General features: G+C 36.1%; 1 protein-coding gene across 2 annotated transcripts; it reads left to right on the top strand.

Annotated features, from left to right (window-relative positions):
* The first annotated feature begins 879 nt into the window (after nt 1-879).
* LOC141591765 (histone acetyltransferase HAC1-like) lies at nt 880-17147 on the top strand. 2 transcript variants are annotated; one of them, XM_074412211.1, is made up of 18 exons: nt 880-1310; nt 3858-4181; nt 6047-6158; nt 6540-6678; nt 6753-6860; nt 6943-7395; nt 7660-9473; nt 10214-10510; nt 10635-10913; nt 11444-11572; nt 11673-11873; nt 12002-12144; nt 12259-12571; nt 13305-13444; nt 14474-14552; nt 14671-15063; nt 15680-15897; nt 16661-17147. In XM_074412211.1, the coding sequence occupies exons 2-18, from the start codon at nt 3988-3990 to the stop codon at nt 16770-16772; spliced, it is 5124 nt and encodes a 1707-aa protein (XP_074268312.1). In that variant the 5' UTR covers nt 880-1310; nt 3858-3987; the 3' UTR covers nt 16773-17147. The 2 variants fall into 2 exon arrangements, with proteins under 2 accessions (XP_074268312.1, XP_074268313.1); XM_074412212.1 differs by lacking the exon at nt 880-1310 and having other exon boundaries at nt 4090-4181; nt 6015-6158.
* Nucleotides 17148-17208: the final 61 nt, after the last annotated feature.

Here is a 17208-nt window from a genome sequence, read left to right as displayed (position 1 = left end):
AACTTTGTGCAATTGTGAAATTAACCCCCACAACTTTCAATTGGAGTAATTTGGCCCCATAACTTATATATAATAAGTGAAATTAAACCTCTTTATCAAAATCTCACGAGAAATTCAATTTATCATATAAAAAAAAAGTAAAAATGGTTATGTTTTTATGAAAAATACAAAATAAAATAAAAAAATAGCATAAATTAGATAGAAAAAAATTAAAAATACTTTACAAAAATCAAACAATTTATTATTTTTATATAAAGTACAGATTTTTCAACTATTTTTGTAAAAAAATTTCAACTGCAAAATATTTTTTCAACTTTTTTTTACATACGTATGTAATTCGGTATGATTTTTGTTAAAAAAAAAACAATTAACAATTTTATGTGAATTTTTTTGAAATGTTGAAAAATAGAAAAATTTGAATATTTTTTTGCCCTTTTATTATATTTTTTTCATGAAAATATTTTATTCCGACTTCTGATTTTAACACAACTACCTAACAAAATATTTTGCAATTGAAACTTTTTTACAAAAGTTGTAAAAAAAGTTGAAAAATATGTACTTTATATAAAAATAATAAATTGTTTGATTTTTGTAAAGTATTTTAATTTTTTTTATCTAATTGTGCTTTTTTTAATTTATTTTTGTAAACTTTTATTTTGTATTTTTCATAAAAACATTAACCATTTTCACTTTTTTGATATGATAAATTGAATTTCTCATTAGATTTTGATAAATGGATTTAATTTCACTTATTATCTAAGTTATGAGGCCAAATCACTCTAATTGAAAGTTATGAGGGTTAATTTCACAATTGCTTAAAGTTAGGGGTCAATCACTACTTCCCCGTGAAAATACATAGAAGAGAGAGAAAGTAAATGTGAAAAGACCATAAATTAATGAACAAAATCAAATCAAAGAGATATAAAAGCAAAACATAAACTTAAAAAACAGTACTTAAATTGTCAGCACAATCTTAATCTTAATCTTAATCATAATCAAATTCAAACACATTGTATTCAATCTTACGTTGTTTTAAAACCCATGTTTTTATTTGATTGATTAATGTCGACCCTTAATTTTTATCGAATATTTGCAATTTAGGGTTTCGTTGTAAGAACCCTAATTGACGCAATTGAATTTGAATTTGGAGGAATTGGGTCTGATTAATAAGGGGGTTTTTCTGGGTTTTTGATTTCGTTGAAGTCTGTCTGATGATTTGGTGTAATCAAGATCATGATCGTCGTGCATGGGATTTGTGATGAATTTTGGAGTACCTACATTGTGTTAATTTGATTAATTTTATTGCATGGGTAGGTTTTTGTCGTAATTTTGAATGTGGGAATTGTTGTAAATTGATTGTTTGATGTTTTGATGATGGTGCATTGTTTGTACCTGCTTTGTTATTGATCATGTTAAAGATTGTGGAATTATTTAGTGTTTTGCTGGTAAAAGGTTGAAAATTGTTGACTTGATGCAAAATGTAGTTTGTTTGATCGATTTTCTAGTGGAAAATGTTATGTTGTGTGGGAAACCAATTACTCGCGAAAATTTTGTAAGAGATTGGAAAATGTTGAATTGATGCAAATGTAGTTTGTTTGATTGATTATCTAGTGGAAAATGTTAGGTTGTGTGGGAAATTCAATTACCCGCGAAAATTTTGTAAAATATTTGAAAATGTTGAATTGATGCAGAATGTGGTATGGGTGACTGATTTTCTAATGGGAAGAGTTATGTTGTGTGTGAAATTCAATTACCCGCGAAAATTCTCATTTATGTTAAAAATCACTAGATAGAAATGAAAGGTTAGTGTTTTTCGGGATGGTAGGAAAGATAATACTGTAAATGGATGTCGAAATGTGGAAAAGGAAAAAGATTTCGAGTGGATTGAGTAGTGAAGGTTTTACCTTTCACAAGAGAACTAGTGTAGGTTACCAATTTCGATATATAACGGAAGATAACCACATTAACTTTCCACACTGCATTGAGATATGCATTTTTTTTTTAAAGATGACCGACTTGTGGACATATAATTTCACGGTCTCCTGATTTCTAGTGGCGTAGGAAAGATTTAGAGTCTTGAACTTGCTTGCAAAGCCTGAATATTTGTCTGGGAGTCTTCATTTGCACTTTCTGGTCCACGCTGTCATACTGTGACGGATAATTGTAGTCGTTGCGTTACTTTGTATTAGCCCTGTACGGAAAGTATTAAAGTTCCCTCAGCTCGTTGTGGTAACAATGTGTTTAAAAGTGTCCACCGCACTTCATTTTTATTAATTTGAGGATTTGAGGGCGTAGTTGGCTATCCCATTTCTGTATGGATGTATTGTGTCAAGAAGTTGAATGCGGCATTTTTTTGTTTCTCCTTTTTGTCCTGTATATTTGTCAGCTGAACTTATCCTTGTTGCAAATGGAAAATTTAGCATGCAACTGGTTTCAGCTACATACAGTCTATATATATAATAAATACTTACACTTAATTGCGTCCATACTTATTATTGATTGACTTGCAATCTTCAGCAATCATTTTGTGCTTATCTTGAACTTGATAGGAAAGTATTGAATTAACGCGCAAGGTAGGCTGATTTTATTATGTGGAAAATCACATCACCTTCCAAAATTTATTCATGTTGAATATTACCATTAGAAATGGATGTTTATTATTTTTGGGCTTGTAGAATACTTATTGTAAAATGGAAGTCAAAAGATGGAAAAGAAAAAGATATCGAGTGGACGCAGTTGAAATTTACCCATCATAGAATAAGTAGTTTAGGATTCATTTTGATATATGCAATGGAGAATAACCACATAGCTTGCACTTTATATTGAGATTTTTTTTCCTATATGACTGATTTTGCAAGAACATATAATTTTGTAGTCTCCCAATTTGTAGCGGCGGAAGAAAGATTCAAGAGTCTTGCTTGCTAAGTTTTGCATTATTTGTCAAGCGATCATCTTTTGCACTTTATGATTCACGCTGTAGTAGTGTAACGGATAGTTGTAGTCACTGGTTTACACATTCTTAATCGCACACGTAAAGTCTGTAAGTCCCATTTGCTTGTAATTGAAGCAATTTGTGTGAATATATTTAGAACATTTGTACTTTGTTGTGTCAAGGGCATACATAGTTACTCGATTTCTTTTTGGACATGCATGTTGTCACGAAGAGTTGTACTTTACCCCGTGATTTTGTATTTTCATTGGGCCAAATTGTCCTTTTTGCATATCCACACAGTGCCACTAAACTTTAAGTGTCTGTGGGTTGTTGACGATAATTGTGTAGTTATGACTGTCCTTTGTGGATATATTCTGTAAGGAAGTATCTCGGGTTTGATTCATGAGTTGAACACTGCATTTTTGTAGTTTGCGTATTTTTTAGCTGAAGTGAACCTTTTTAACCGGAAAACTGAGTAACTGGTTTCTGCTTGAATAGGCATAAATTTTTTACTATGCATGCAATTATATCCTTGCTTATTGACGTGCGATCATTCGCACGTATTTGAACTATTTTAGTAGTTCTAGGTCGCTGTTGTTTGTATGATTCACGTACACCTATAAGTTTGACATGGTAATAACTTATACCTTATATGCAATATCACTTGTTGTCGACCTGAGGTGTCTTTATTGTTGATCATTTACTTAGAAATTCGTATGTTCATAATCTGAAAATATATGTATGTCTACTTTGGTTTATACCCTTGAATTTTTCTTGCATGAGATATTTGAGGCACAAGCACTTAGGATGTTTATCCTGTTTTTGTTGCACGCGTCTTCTCCGCATGTCCTTGTATCTTGTATGTGACGTTCTTTGTGTTTGGCCTTTATGTTATAGTAATTCAAAATATTTCTTTTTGTTGCAGCGTTATTTTGGTGGAAAGAGCCGATATTTTTCTTGATATTGAAGGTTCAGCAGAAGCATAAGAAAAGAATGTGTTGTTTATGTGGTGAAACTGAAGAACTTAAAGGTATTGGGCAGTCTACTCATTGAAGATGAATGCCCAATCTCACATGTCAGGTCAGTGTGTTGGGCAGGTACCTAACCAGGCGAGCAATCAGTTGCCTGGACTGCTGCAGCAAAATGGGAATCTGTTCCACTCACAAGTGCAAAATATGGGTAGTCAGAGTAATCCGCCAGTGATGGACAACGAAATTGTTATAATGAGGCGGTTTATGAGAGAGAAAATGTAAGATGTGTATCTTGGATTTTGTTTTTTTATGTTTGCATTTAATTGTTTTGCGTTTTTTCTCCATATGATGCCATGCAGATTTGTAGATTTAGCTTTAATTTGATTTTGATTTATGACAGGAAGATGAGTTTTTTGTAGCTTTGTTGATATAAAAGGATAATCCTTCTGCGAATTGGATTCGACGAATTACCGAATTTTAAAATAATGTAATTCGCCAGCGAATTGAATTCGCTAAATTGAGCGAATCGCGAATTAGAATTAAGAAAGCGAATTGAACAAATTGCGAATCTGGTAACCCTGGGTTGCATACCCTAATAGCTAACCCTGCTTTACGGTTGTGCCAAAGTAATTCCTAGCTGTTGAGTACATGTGTATAACAGTATAACCCATTTTGTCGCTGTTATGGAAGTACATTGCTGAACGATTACTTGATGGGAAATAATGTGCTCTTTGCTGTCAGGGGTCAGTTGTAAATCTGATGTCTAGATCTTAGAGTGATACATTTTTTGTTTATGTTTTTTTTAAAATTTTTCTATCCTTGTAAATTGTCTGTCAATTATATTTTTGCTACCTTGTAATTCTTTCATTAACCATTGGACAGATTTTATCGTATTGATAACAAATTGGTTTCTTCCGTGTCCACTTTACTGTTTCAGTTTGGGTTCTCATGTGAGATGACATGTGGCTTCTTACTTTAGATGTTTTTTTTGGTTGCATTTAAGAAGATCAGATTTCTTGTCGTAATACAGGAGCGGTCTTTCTTATTTTACAAGTACAGAACTTTGCTTTAAGAAGGCATTTCCTATTTTAACATGTATGAACAATATCTCTTCAGTAATTCGTAAATGAAAATCGAAAGGCCAAAAATCTCCAATTTAGCATTAGAGTGAATTATGTGCATCATTTTCTCTGATTCTAAGCCTTCATGTGATATGATAATTGTGGGAGAGGTAAGCTATAACTTGTTATCACAATTCTTAGTTATAAAGAATGAGATTGTTCTTATCCGTATCATTCCATTTAATAATTCTGCTCACAGTTGATAATAGGATCAACCAGGGTTTTAAATAGCGGTATCGGTCGCGATCGCGGTCGCGGTAACGGAGTCGCGGAATCGTCCCCGACTCGGCCGTCGCGCTCCGAATCGCTATTATCGCGGTGATATTTATTTTACAAGCTTTTGTAAATATTTCATCATCTATTGACTATTTCATATAAAGTTAAGATTAATTCTACTTAGGATAATTAATTTGATCAATGCTATACAATTTCTAAGAGCTTTCCATTAAAAAACTTGGCCGGTACAAGTTATAACTCGTTCATATCGGGTTCATCGCGGGCTGTATCGGGCCGAGTTGGCCGATACACGTTATAAATCGGTCGTCTCGGCCGATACTTTCTTCTTTTCAATTTACCCGATACATCTCGGGATATCTCGTATCGGCGGCCTCCGATACCGATACATCTCGGGCGATACGATACGTCTCGGCCGAGATTTAAAACCCTGGGATCAACTGTTTTCTTTATGTTCCTTACTAAATGCAAATTAGTCTGTCCACCCAACTTTAAACTCGATGCCTCTTTGGGCACAAGAATTCAGGAGCATGATAACGTTTTGGAAATTGCATTTTCGGGAAAGCGATGGGTCACAAATCACAATAACCACAAGTAACATACAAAGAAAAAGAAAGATTCTTGTTCTGCTAATCTGTTCAGTGCTATATGGCTACTGCAATATTTGGCTGCTGGTGTAAACGACTTGTGTTCACCATTTGGAGTTAATCCTTCCTGTAATAGGTTCCTTTGTTTTCTAATGCTTTTTTCCATTAGGGATTTTGAAATATATTCTATGTTGTTCCCAGCAATGAGATTTTGATGCTGAAACAATCACAACCCAATGAGCTTGTTTCAAAGAAATGTCAAGATTTTTCAAGACGTCTGGAAGAGGGACTTTTTAGGTCGGCTACGACAAAGGTATATTTTTGATTTCTTCTACTTCTGTGTGATCCTGGGATGTTAACTTGTTAAGTGGTCAGGTTCTCTTTATTTCACAGTATTAAGTCTCAGTTTTGTTCACGGTCGCGGCATAATCTTGTTAGATGCGGCCAAGATGTCCCAAAATGTGGTGGTGTTAACCTCCAAAACCTTGATAACTTGATCACAAATTGGTGTCCTGACTGATTCATAACCATGCTTTATTGACTTAATGTTGTTTGCTTAAAGGCAGGGTCGTTTACAATTTTCAAGAATGTCACTTTTTTGTAATTTTTTATTTTTTATTTTATAGACGGAGTTTCTGGTGAACCATCTTTCCTTCGTTACTTTCTTATGTTACTTATTTAATTCGGCTGTTAGGAGGACTATATGAACATGGACACTCTTGAGGCCCGTTTGCAAGCATTGTTTAGACGATACACACCGACTAATCACGTGCCTCAGCATTCACAATTCGTAAATAATACACCCCCTGTTGCTACAATGATGCCAACACCTGGTATGCAGTACAATGGATATTCAAATGTTATGTTATGGTCTCATCTGCAGTTAATTCAACAATAATGAACGCAGGCACTGGTGGATACATGTCATCGTCAACTCCAGGCGCTGGAAGCATGATGCCAATTGTCAATGGACCTTTTTCTGGTATGCGTGGTGGCTCTTTCGGTGCAGGTGAAGGTAATTAAAATGTTTGATGTATTTTTGCAAGTAATGTTGCTGGCTTTAATGTGCCCTTTCTGATTGAATATATGTTAAGCAGGATCTTTATCAAATGTTTGCCAGCCATTGGCGTCTGCGTTTCCCATGAATTCTGGTGGTAACAACATGATGCTGGGTCAGAGACCTATGAACCAAATGGTTCCAACACCTGGACTGAGTGGCAGGAATAATCAAATGTTAATTACTGTGGATGGTTTTAACAACAATGGTATGCTTTCAAGTGTTGATTCTCTGATGGCATCACAGCAGGTGCCTCAAAGACAAGCCGGTGGTCAAAATAATATCATGTTACAGAACCTTGGCAGTGGAATGAGATCTTTAATGCAACATCGGTTCCAAAATGGTATTATGAATAATGGTTTTGGAAATAATGTACAAATGGTGAATGAATCAGGCTCATCTGGTAACTATGTGACCATGTCATCATTTGGTGCCTCCTCTGGACATCTGTTACAGTCACATGGTACACTTCAGCAGCCTGTTCTGGTGCAAGGTTGGTCAAATTTTCCCTTCCTTTTGGGCGATTTAGAAAGCTGATGCTTACTAATGAATGTTTTGAGGTTTGGTAGACTGATGCTTGAACCGAATTGCCCATACTGAAGTAGAGTTCATACTCGGATTAGGCGGCTAGTGTTCTTTTAGATTTGAATACATTAGCGTTCTGAGAACTCGAATATCTTGCTGAACCAAATCGACATCAAACCATGTAACTCATGATTTATTTAACATCATTGAAAGTAACTTGTCTACTTTGCAGGTGATTCTTCTGGATCTGGAAATTTCTGCAACATTGGAGCTTCTGTTGGGTCATTGTTGAATAATCAGAATGCAGATCAAGTAACCCCCAGAGCCAGCTCCTTAGTAAATAGCCATTTGGCCCAATTGAACTCTCAGTCGTCACAAGCAGCTTCATATCTCAGGCCTCACTTGGCTGAACAAGTAGAAAAAGTTAATTTTCAGCCATCGCTGCCACCGATTGAAAACCATATGCAGATTTCTACAAGGCAGTATCAACAACAGCTTAATCAGATGCCCCAGCAACAGCAGCTTACTGCATATTCTCAACAAAGGCAGCCAAGTGATCTTCTTGTTCAGCCAACTGAGGCATATAATCAGCAAATTTGGCCAAGTGATCAATCCCAAATATCTGTAAGAAATGAGGCATTTCAATTGCAATCGACATCTGACAATGGTAATCCTGTGATTTCTGAATATGCAATGGACCATCAAAACGAGGTTTTTCAACAAAGTTTATCTGGACATATCCAGGTTCCTGAGTTGCAGAATCCGCTGCAGTATAATTCAAATGAAAATATTTCAAGAAATAATCAATTGTCTTCTCTTCCGTCTAATCCTCAGCCAATGATGGCTGGTGACAGTACAAATGAGCTCGGCAAGCAGCATTTGGGAGCACAGCAAGAAGTATTGCATAGTAGTCAATGGCATCCAGTTCATGACAGGCCATCATTGGTCAGAAACATATCCCATGAACATAATGCTCAAGAGGAGATTCTTCGGGGAAATGTTGGGCATGCCGATGTGCAGTGCATTAATTTGTCTTCTGAAATCTCAAGTAATGACCGAATTGTTACTCCTGGAAGTATTGCAGATCAACCCAGATTAGGTAGTGGCGGTAGTTCTTCAAATGGCCATTGTGATCAAAATTTCAGGAATCAACTCAGGTGGCTCTTGTTCCTACGCCATGCACGTTCGTGTATAGCTCCACCGGGAGAATGTCTCGAATCTAATTGCATTTTAGCTCAAAAGCTTTTAGACCATTTGGATAGCTGTAAGGATATTCCATGCTCGTATCCTCGTTGTGCGCAGTCAAGAACACTGATTAATCACCAAAGAAGTTGCAGGGATCTTAACTGCCCTGTTTGTGTGCCGTACCTGAAGTTTATACGTGTACATAAAAAGGTATGTACTCGACAGGATCCTGATGGATTGCAGCGTTCTATTAATGGCCCTTTCAAATCATCTGAGACAATTGTTGTATCTCCAACTGTTGCATCTCCAGAGAATATTAAGCCGTCTGAAGCAATTGAGCCATCTGAAACAATTGTTGTATCTCCCGAGAATAAACCTCCTGTTAAACGAATTAAGTCAGAGCTACCTTCTCAATTTCGTTCTTCTGAGAATGATAGCATGTATGCACCAGTTAATGTTATTAATGCATCACAAGCTCCCCAGAGTGTACAGTCAAGCGAATATGGGGAAAATGATGACTATATGCAAATTAATTCTGAGTATCGGGATTTAAAAGCTGAAATTTCTAATGGATCAGACCAAAATAGTACTGAGATTAAACAGCCTTCTGGTGACATTGCTTCTTGTCAGCAATTTGATGGTGGACCGGTTTTGAATCATGCCGGTTCATTGCCTAAAGAAGAGAGTGAGAAACATGTAAAAGAAAATGGCCAATTGAAGCCAGAAGTGGTAGTCCAGCCACCCGAACAAGTTGGAACAAAGTCTGGAAAGCCAAATATTAAGGGAGTATCATTAATTGAACTGTTCACCCCAGAGCAAGTGCGGGAGCACATTACTGGCCTAAGACGGTGGGTTGGGCAGGTCAGTTACTGTCTTTGGACCTGTTGATTTTTTACTTGCTTATCATGTGTAGTGTTTACCAACTCATACTGTTGATATGAAGTGGTTACTTGTTATTTAGTCGTCATTTTACCGAGCTGAGCTTTTGTGGGACTTGTCTGGCGAAGATACCCTTCACTCAATGTTGGGGTATATTATTGCTAGATTTTTTTGGTTAATTTCTAATTAAGTGATGAAAGAAGGACTTATGATATCTATACTTTTGGTAATTTCATATGTTAATTTTATTTATTTATTTTCTATATCAATTTCAAATAGTTCAGTGAGGCGAAAAACCGTGGTGTTTATTTTCTCTAGCTGGGTGATTATAATTATGAAAATGTCTCATGTAGCTTTTTGAGGGAGTGTCTTTGAGATGAATTATGAGCTCCATTTGAGATTTGTAGGATCCCGTGAAGTCTTAAGTAGCCTGAGTTCTGAAAACATAGATGTTCAAATTGTTGATACTTGGATATGAGCTAGGTGAAGGTCTATGTGAGCTTAGTATGAACTATGAAGCATTGTTATTTTACACCAATGACAATCACTTGACTTTGCAGTTATATACCTCAGCAAAATACTGCCATGGTCATATACTCATATTTGAAACCATAAGGTTGACATGAAAGGGCTGTAGTTCGATGGCGCTGTCGACATTTCTTTGCCATAGTCCATAGTTACTTATATAGTTATATTCGTGTTCTTATTGTACTTTTTTTCAGAGCAAGGCAAAAGCGGAGAAAAATCAAGCGATGGAACAAACAATGAGTGAAAACTCCTGTCAGTTATGTGCTGTTGAGAAACTTTCGTTTGAACCACCACCTATTTACTGTACTCCTTGTGGCGCTCGAATCAAGCGAAATGCTATGTATTATACTGTAGGAGCTGGTGATACGCGTCACTTTTTCTGTATTCCATGCTATAATGAAACCCGTGGTGATACAATAGTAGTTGATGGAACTGCAATTCCAAAGGGAAGGATGGAGAAGAAGAAAAATGATGAAGAGACAGAAGAATGGGTATGTCATTTCTGACCCAACTTCATTTTAGTTAATATAAAAGAAAAAAAGGCTTTTTTTTAGACAACGGTAATGGAAAAGGAAGGAAAAAAAGGTTATACTCAGTTTATGCTGTCTTTTGCAGTGGGTACAATGTGATAAATGTGAAGCCTGGCAACATCAGATATGTGCCTTGTTTAATGGAAGGCGAAATGATGGTGGTCAAGCTGAGTACACATGTCCTAATTGTTATATGCAAGAGGTTGAACAGGGAGAGCGCACGCCATTACCACAGAGTGCTGTTCTTGGTGCAAAAGATTTGCCGACTACTGTGCTAAGTGATCACATAGAGAAACGATTAGCTAGGCGACTGAAGCATGAGAGACTTGAAAGGGCAAGAAGCCTAGGGAAAAGTTATGATGAGGTATTTTCTGTTGTCACACTAATTGTTGTTAACTTAGTTATATGTTGTAGTGGGGATGATGTGTTGCGACATTCTTGGCGGAGAAATTCATTTGATTTATTTTGAAATTCATCTAACAGAAAAAGCTGGACTACATATATAAATTTTATTTTCATGTTAGGCTGCTTTTGTTCATTCTGCAATATTTCCTTTTCTTTTAATCTTCTTTCATGAAATATGCCGTTCTTTGTAGGAGGCATATTTATGTGAAATTATAAGCTAGTGTGGTGAATGGTGATTTAATATTTCATGCTGTTAATGTTCGGTACGATTTGTGTATGTTCAACAAGTTCTAGAACTTTAGGGTCAAGTTATAGCTTTCTTGATTCTTTTCGTAATGTTTAGCGGAGTATTACCTATTGGGAGTGTACATGTAATGCTGGATAAAAATGCAATTAAAGAAGAGTGTATTATTAGATAGCTCACTATTATCATCGTATGGTGATTTTTGTTTACTTTTTTGGTTGTACATGTGAATGTGGTTTTTATAGGTTCCTGGAGCCGATGGTATAGTTGTCAGGGTTGTGTCATCTGTTGATAAAAAGCTGGAAGTGAAGCCGAGGTTTCTGGAGATTTTTCGTGAAGAGAATTATCCTTTGGAATTTCCGTACAAATCTAAGGTCTGATACTGTGTTATCTGTTCTCTGTAAGTTTTATTATTTGACCTTATGAGGTCATAGACTGTCTGTCCTGAGTGTGCTTAAGAAGCTACTATTTCAGGTAGTCTTGCTATTTCAGAAGATAGAAGGAGTTGAAGTTTGTTTATATGGCATGTACGTTCAAGAGTTTGGATCAGAATGTCTTCCGCCAAATCAACGCCGTGTTTATCTGTCCTACCTTGATTCAGTGAAATACTTTAGGCCAGACGTAAAAACAGTGACTGGAGAAGCTCTTCGTACATTTGTCTATCATGAAATCTTGGTGAGGCTTGTGGCTTTGAATCTTTGATGCTTGTGTGGATTTGGCTTTTTTAATTTTAAATCTTGTTGATTTAAGTATAGTTGCTAATGGACTCCCTGTGTGTATCAAAATATTTTTTGTCATCGAAGATTGGATATCTCGAGTATTGTAAGAAGCGTGGTTTTGCAAGTTGTTACATATGGGCTTGTCCGCCATTAAAGGGTGAAGATTATATCCTCTACTGCCATCCTGAGATCCAAAAGACGCCTAAGTCTGATAAATTGAGGGAGTGGTATGACGATTTTGCTAATAGTACATGTGTTAGTATTTGATCATCAACATGTGGCGGAAGGCTCTGTTTGGATGCTTGCCTCATAAATTATGTTGTATGATGATTCTTCTTCAGGTACTTGGCGATGCTTAGAAAAGCCATTAGAGAAAATATTGTGGTTGACCTTACTAACTTGTACGAGCATTTCTTCATTCAAACTGGTGAATCAAAAGCGAAGGTTACAGCAGCTAGACTCCCTTATTTTGATGGTGATTATTGGCCTGGTGCTGCTGAGGATATGATAAATCTTATTAATCAAGAAGAGGAGTGCAGGAGACTGAACAAAAAAGGAGTAACTAAAAAGATGATAACAAAGAGGGCTCTTAAGGCATCTGGGCAATTGGATCTTTCCAGTAATGCGTCTAAGGATATCCTTCTAATGCACAAAGTAATTATCGTAACAGTAGCTTGGAATGCCTTTCATTTTTTTACGAATTATTACTACCCTCTTGGTTCTATATCAGGTCATTTGCAGCAAAAGCTACCAGTTTTTTTTCTCGTTCTAAGCACTTCTGATATTTACCGTGTCCAAAAGTAAATAGAGGAAATTTTTTTGCGAGGTTGATGAGTTGAATTTGATTTATGGGAAATTCTACATGTAACCTTGTGTATTTACGTTTTCAAAGTTATATCCCGCTTTTTGAAAAAAAACCCCACTTTGATAGGCTATAACTCTTAGTCACGAGTTCCAAAAGCGGTGTTTTTTTTCCCCAAATTCATCGTCATTACGAGATCTTCGATTTGAAAAAAAATCACCATTTTTATGCTTGTTGAAAGAATTATGGTCAGTCAAACGTTTTTAACCGAATAAAATGAGTGACCTTATCTCTTGATGGCGAGTTCAAAAAGTGACTGTCTTTTTTTTTTTTTCAAAATAATCGTCTTTACGAGATCTTTAGTTTGGTAAAAAAAAAGAATCGTTTCCTGAACGCATGGCCAAGAGTTATGACTAGTCAAAGGTTTTTTTGGGTAAAAAAGAGGGGTACCCTGTATAATTTTCCTGGATTTAATTATCACAGCAATATAGACGGCAATATAGTTGCTGACAAGCATCTTTCCTTAATGCATTTTTCAGTCAATATTCTGATATTTTAATAATTGTTTTTTTGTTTGGCCTGCAGCTTGGTGAAACAATTGTCCCTATGAAGGAAGACTTCATTATGGTCCATTTGCAGCATGCATGCACACACTGTTGTCTATTAATGGTATCTGGAAATCGCTGGGTTTGCGAGCTGTGTAAAAATTTCCAACTTTGTGACAGGCAAGTTTTTGTTCCCTTAACTTAGGTTTTGGTTTTGTGTATGTTTTTCTCCTCCCGTATCGCTGATAGATAAGATTCTTGGTGACTTCAAATGAGAGAGGATTTGGAGTTTTGGACTTTGAAGGGGGCTTGTTGCTATTGATCAGTTGGTTTTGGCACAATACCTTTCTCCTTTTTTAGCCTTGTTAGTTGATGAAGCAGGCTTACTGACAAATATGTAGTCGATCGAGTATTTATAATGGAAGAAAGCAAGAATTTGAATCAAACTTAGACTATTGTGCAATGCTCATAAAGCTTGACTGTTTATAACTTGGTTTTCTGTTCAAAGTAAACTGAGGTTGAGTCGGGATATGTTCTGTCCGTTGCCTAAATTTGTATACGTTAATTGTCCAAGGAACAACACTTCATTTATACTATAGCCAGTTACTTTTAGTTGGGTGAAAATAAATTTTATAGAAAAACATTTATCTGATTAAAGCTGCTGTGTACACAAGTACACATCTTTCGAAGGTTTTCTTACAGATTAGTGCCCTCTAGGTGCTTCCTCTGTTTCAAATTAATCTTCACATTGTTTTGCATTTATATATTTCTTCTTTTGTTAAAAATAATTTGGTGTTGACAAATGTAAACATATAGCATCCTATCGTATTCCATTTAAATTTGTTAGCACGTTTACCGTCAAAATTTGGAACTTTGACCTCAAAAGTCAAATGAGTAGATAATGTCGAGGAGGGAGAATAATGGGTGGAACTGTCAAACTATTGAAGTGCTGTATTGCTGTTTGCTTGTGCTTTTTTTCTCCCTGCTGAATCTGGCTTATTCCGGTTTCACATATTGTTTTCAATACCTGAAGTTCTGAATTATCTTTCTTATATTTGTTATTGTGTATCATGTCATGGTTGTTTAGATTTACGAACCAGTGATTAGAGTTACCTTGTAGACGTTCAAGTGGAACATGATACATTTCTTTGAATGTCTCATTTTCTCCTGGATTGATTGTTTGTGGTCGAATATGATGGTTTTTCGCAGGTGTTATTGTGAAGAACAGAAGCGTGATGACCGGGAAAGACATCCCGTCAACCAAAAAGATAAACATGGACTTAGGAAAGTAAGTTACAAACTTTTGTGATTTGTCACGTCAGCCAAGGAACTTATTGGCATATGTACATTTTAGTCAATTTTGTATAGTTTATTATGGCTAACCGGACAAGTTGTTTAAATCTCAGATTGAAATCATCGGTGTGCCAGAAGACACAAAGGACAAAGACGAGATTCTGGAGAGTGAATTTTTTGATACAAGACAGGCATTCTTAAGTCTTTGCCAAGGAAATCATTACCAGTATGATACTTTACGTCGGGCTAAGCATTCCTCCATGATGGTGCTTTACCATCTCCATAATCCAACTGCCCCTGCATTTGTGATGACATGCAATATCTGTCACCTTGATATTGAAACGGGTCAAGGTTGGCGGTGTGAAACATGTCCAGAATATGATGTATGCAATGCTTGTTTCCAGAAGGATGGTGCTATTGATCATCCTCATAAGTTGACAAATTATCCTTCCATTGCTGAACGTGATGCTCAGAATAAGGAAGCTCGACAATTACGTGTTGTACAGGTATCAACATTTGCACTGACCTTCATACCTTATTCCTGTCTGAAATATAACCATGCAGAGTAGAGACAAACATTCTATACTAGGTTTCTGATGCGCTAAGCTGTCTATTTTCTTTTGTAGTTTTGCTTCATCCTCTCTTGTTCTCCTTTTTTTCTCTGATAGAAAATACGATTTCCATCCCAAATTTATCGTTCCTGGTTGAAACCATGTTGCATCATCCATTTTTTTTTACACTTCTGCATATACGTGGAGAAACTATTGGTCAAAGCTGACTATTGCTTGACCACCCAACATCAAATCCGGACATATTAAAATTGGGATGGAGGGAGCAATATTATTGAAAAAAATTTACCAGTAAGCATTAAAGAACGAGGAGCCCCCTTTAATTTCAAAGTTCAAAATATTCCCCATCCTTTAAAGAAAGGTAAATGGAAATATTAAGAAAGCATGAGCTAAGGCTATAAGGAAGCAAGATAAGAAAGCGTAATCAACAGAATACATCTCCTCTTTTGGCAAAAGTTGCAGAAGGGGATGCTGCATATAAGAACAGCTCCTATTTCCTTCTAATTTGCTGTATTTGACTGTATGATAAAATGATTTTTTTGGGTGCTTACAGCTGCGGAAAATGCTTGATCTACTGGTGCATGCATCTTTATGCAAATCTCCACCGTGCCATTATCCAAACTGTCGTAAGGTGAAGGGGCTTTTCCGTCATGGGATACATTGCAAAACTCGTGCTTCTGGGGGATGCGTTCTCTGTAAAAAGATGTGGTATCTTCTTCAACTTCATGCCCGGGCTTGTAAAGAATCGGAATGTAATGTACCTCGATGCAGGTTTGTACCTCTAACTATTATTGTTTCATTTGGTGAAGAGATAGTAAATTTTGTGCTTAATTTCTGTGAAATGTGTCTCAATAGGAATGACAGTAATGATTTGGATTTTGGAAGGTTCAACCCTCATGTATTTTCATTCCCGAATCCTACCCAATCACACCCATTACCGCGACACCTTTTTGAATGATACTCCTTCTGTCCCGGTCATTTGTTGTCCTTTTCCATATTGGGGTGTCTGAGTGAGTTGTTGTCCTTTCTATTTTAAGAATGAACTTGATGAACAATTTGATCATTTACACTCAATATGTTCCACTTGTCATTTAGTAATTGGCTCCTTCCTCTTTCCTTGGTATTTGTGCCAAAACCAAAGGACAACAATTGACCGGGACGGAGGGAGTATTAGAATTGTAAATTTCCTTTTTAGAGCTATGAGATCACAATTTATTACTTTAGTCACCTGGAGTTTTAACAATTTATCACCTTGGTAACTGAAAGCAAGTAATAATCAAATTCCATCTAAATTGATGACGATTTCTGGATGATTAGGTGCAAAAATTACTATCATTACGCATACAAATATTGTTGCTCCGTAGTATTTCATATGTTGCAAAAAATACTTCGTTGTGTGTAAAAATACTTGTTACACCCATGAAATTTAGGTTAAATAGCAATTTGTGAAACGATCCCTCGATACCAGTCATTTGAATGTGTTCTTAGTATGTGCTGATCAAGATTCTTATACCGAAATGTTTTGAATCTTCAGAGATTTGAAAGAACACCTGAGGCGGCTTCAGCAACAGTCTGATTCTCGTCGACGAGCAGCTGTTACAGAGATGATGAGACAAAGAGCTAAGGAAGTTGCCGGTACTTCTTAACTGGTCCCATATACATAGTTAGCAGAAAACTTGTCGGATATTCTTGGAGTCAACTCCAAGCGCGTTGGTTAATAGACCCGGGCGCGACTCCCTCCGAAACTGTAGAAGAAGAAACAATGGAGATTATACCTCTGTACAGAGTTTACTTATAGAAGGCATTCATTCATATGGCAAATTATAATATGCTTTTCTCAAAGAGAGGAGCTTTAGTCTTTTTCTGTGGTTTCAAAAAACTGTATATTCTTCGACGTAATTGTCCAGTGACAATTGTACTCTAGTTTATGTACTGAAGATTGGAATTTCTCTGCCATTTTCAGAGAATGTACTGTAATTTACCTTATAAATAGGTTTTCGGGATAAAATAACATTTTATCATACTTTGCGTTCCGTCCCATTTTTAAAAATCTAGTTTTCTTGGGATGATTTTTTTTGGATA

The sequence above is a fragment of the Silene latifolia genome, chromosome 7 (genome assembly GCF_048544455.1).
Source record: "Silene latifolia isolate original U9 population chromosome 7, ASM4854445v1, whole genome shotgun sequence".
In the NCBI taxonomy this organism is placed as follows: Eukaryota; Viridiplantae; Streptophyta; class Magnoliopsida; order Caryophyllales; family Caryophyllaceae; genus Silene; species Silene latifolia.
The sequence above is the reverse complement of the archived record's forward strand: the minus strand, read 5'-3'. Positions and strand labels throughout refer to the sequence as shown.

What these genes read in the sequence shown, in the direction of transcription:
- LOC141591765 (XM_074412211.1), top strand. Translation starts at nt 3,988, where the DNA reads ATGAATGCCCAATCTCACATGTCAGGTCAGTGTGTTGGGCAGGTACCT. An exon ending in TACAATGATGCCAACACCTG is followed by an intron (nt 6,679 to 6,752) that starts GTATGCAGTACA and finishes TAATGAACGCAG; the next exon opens with GCACTGGTGGATACATGTCA. An exon ending in ATAAACATGGACTTAGGAAA is followed by an intron (nt 14,553 to 14,670) that starts GTAAGTTACAAA and finishes TTTAAATCTCAG; the next exon opens with ATTGAAATCATCGGTGTGCC.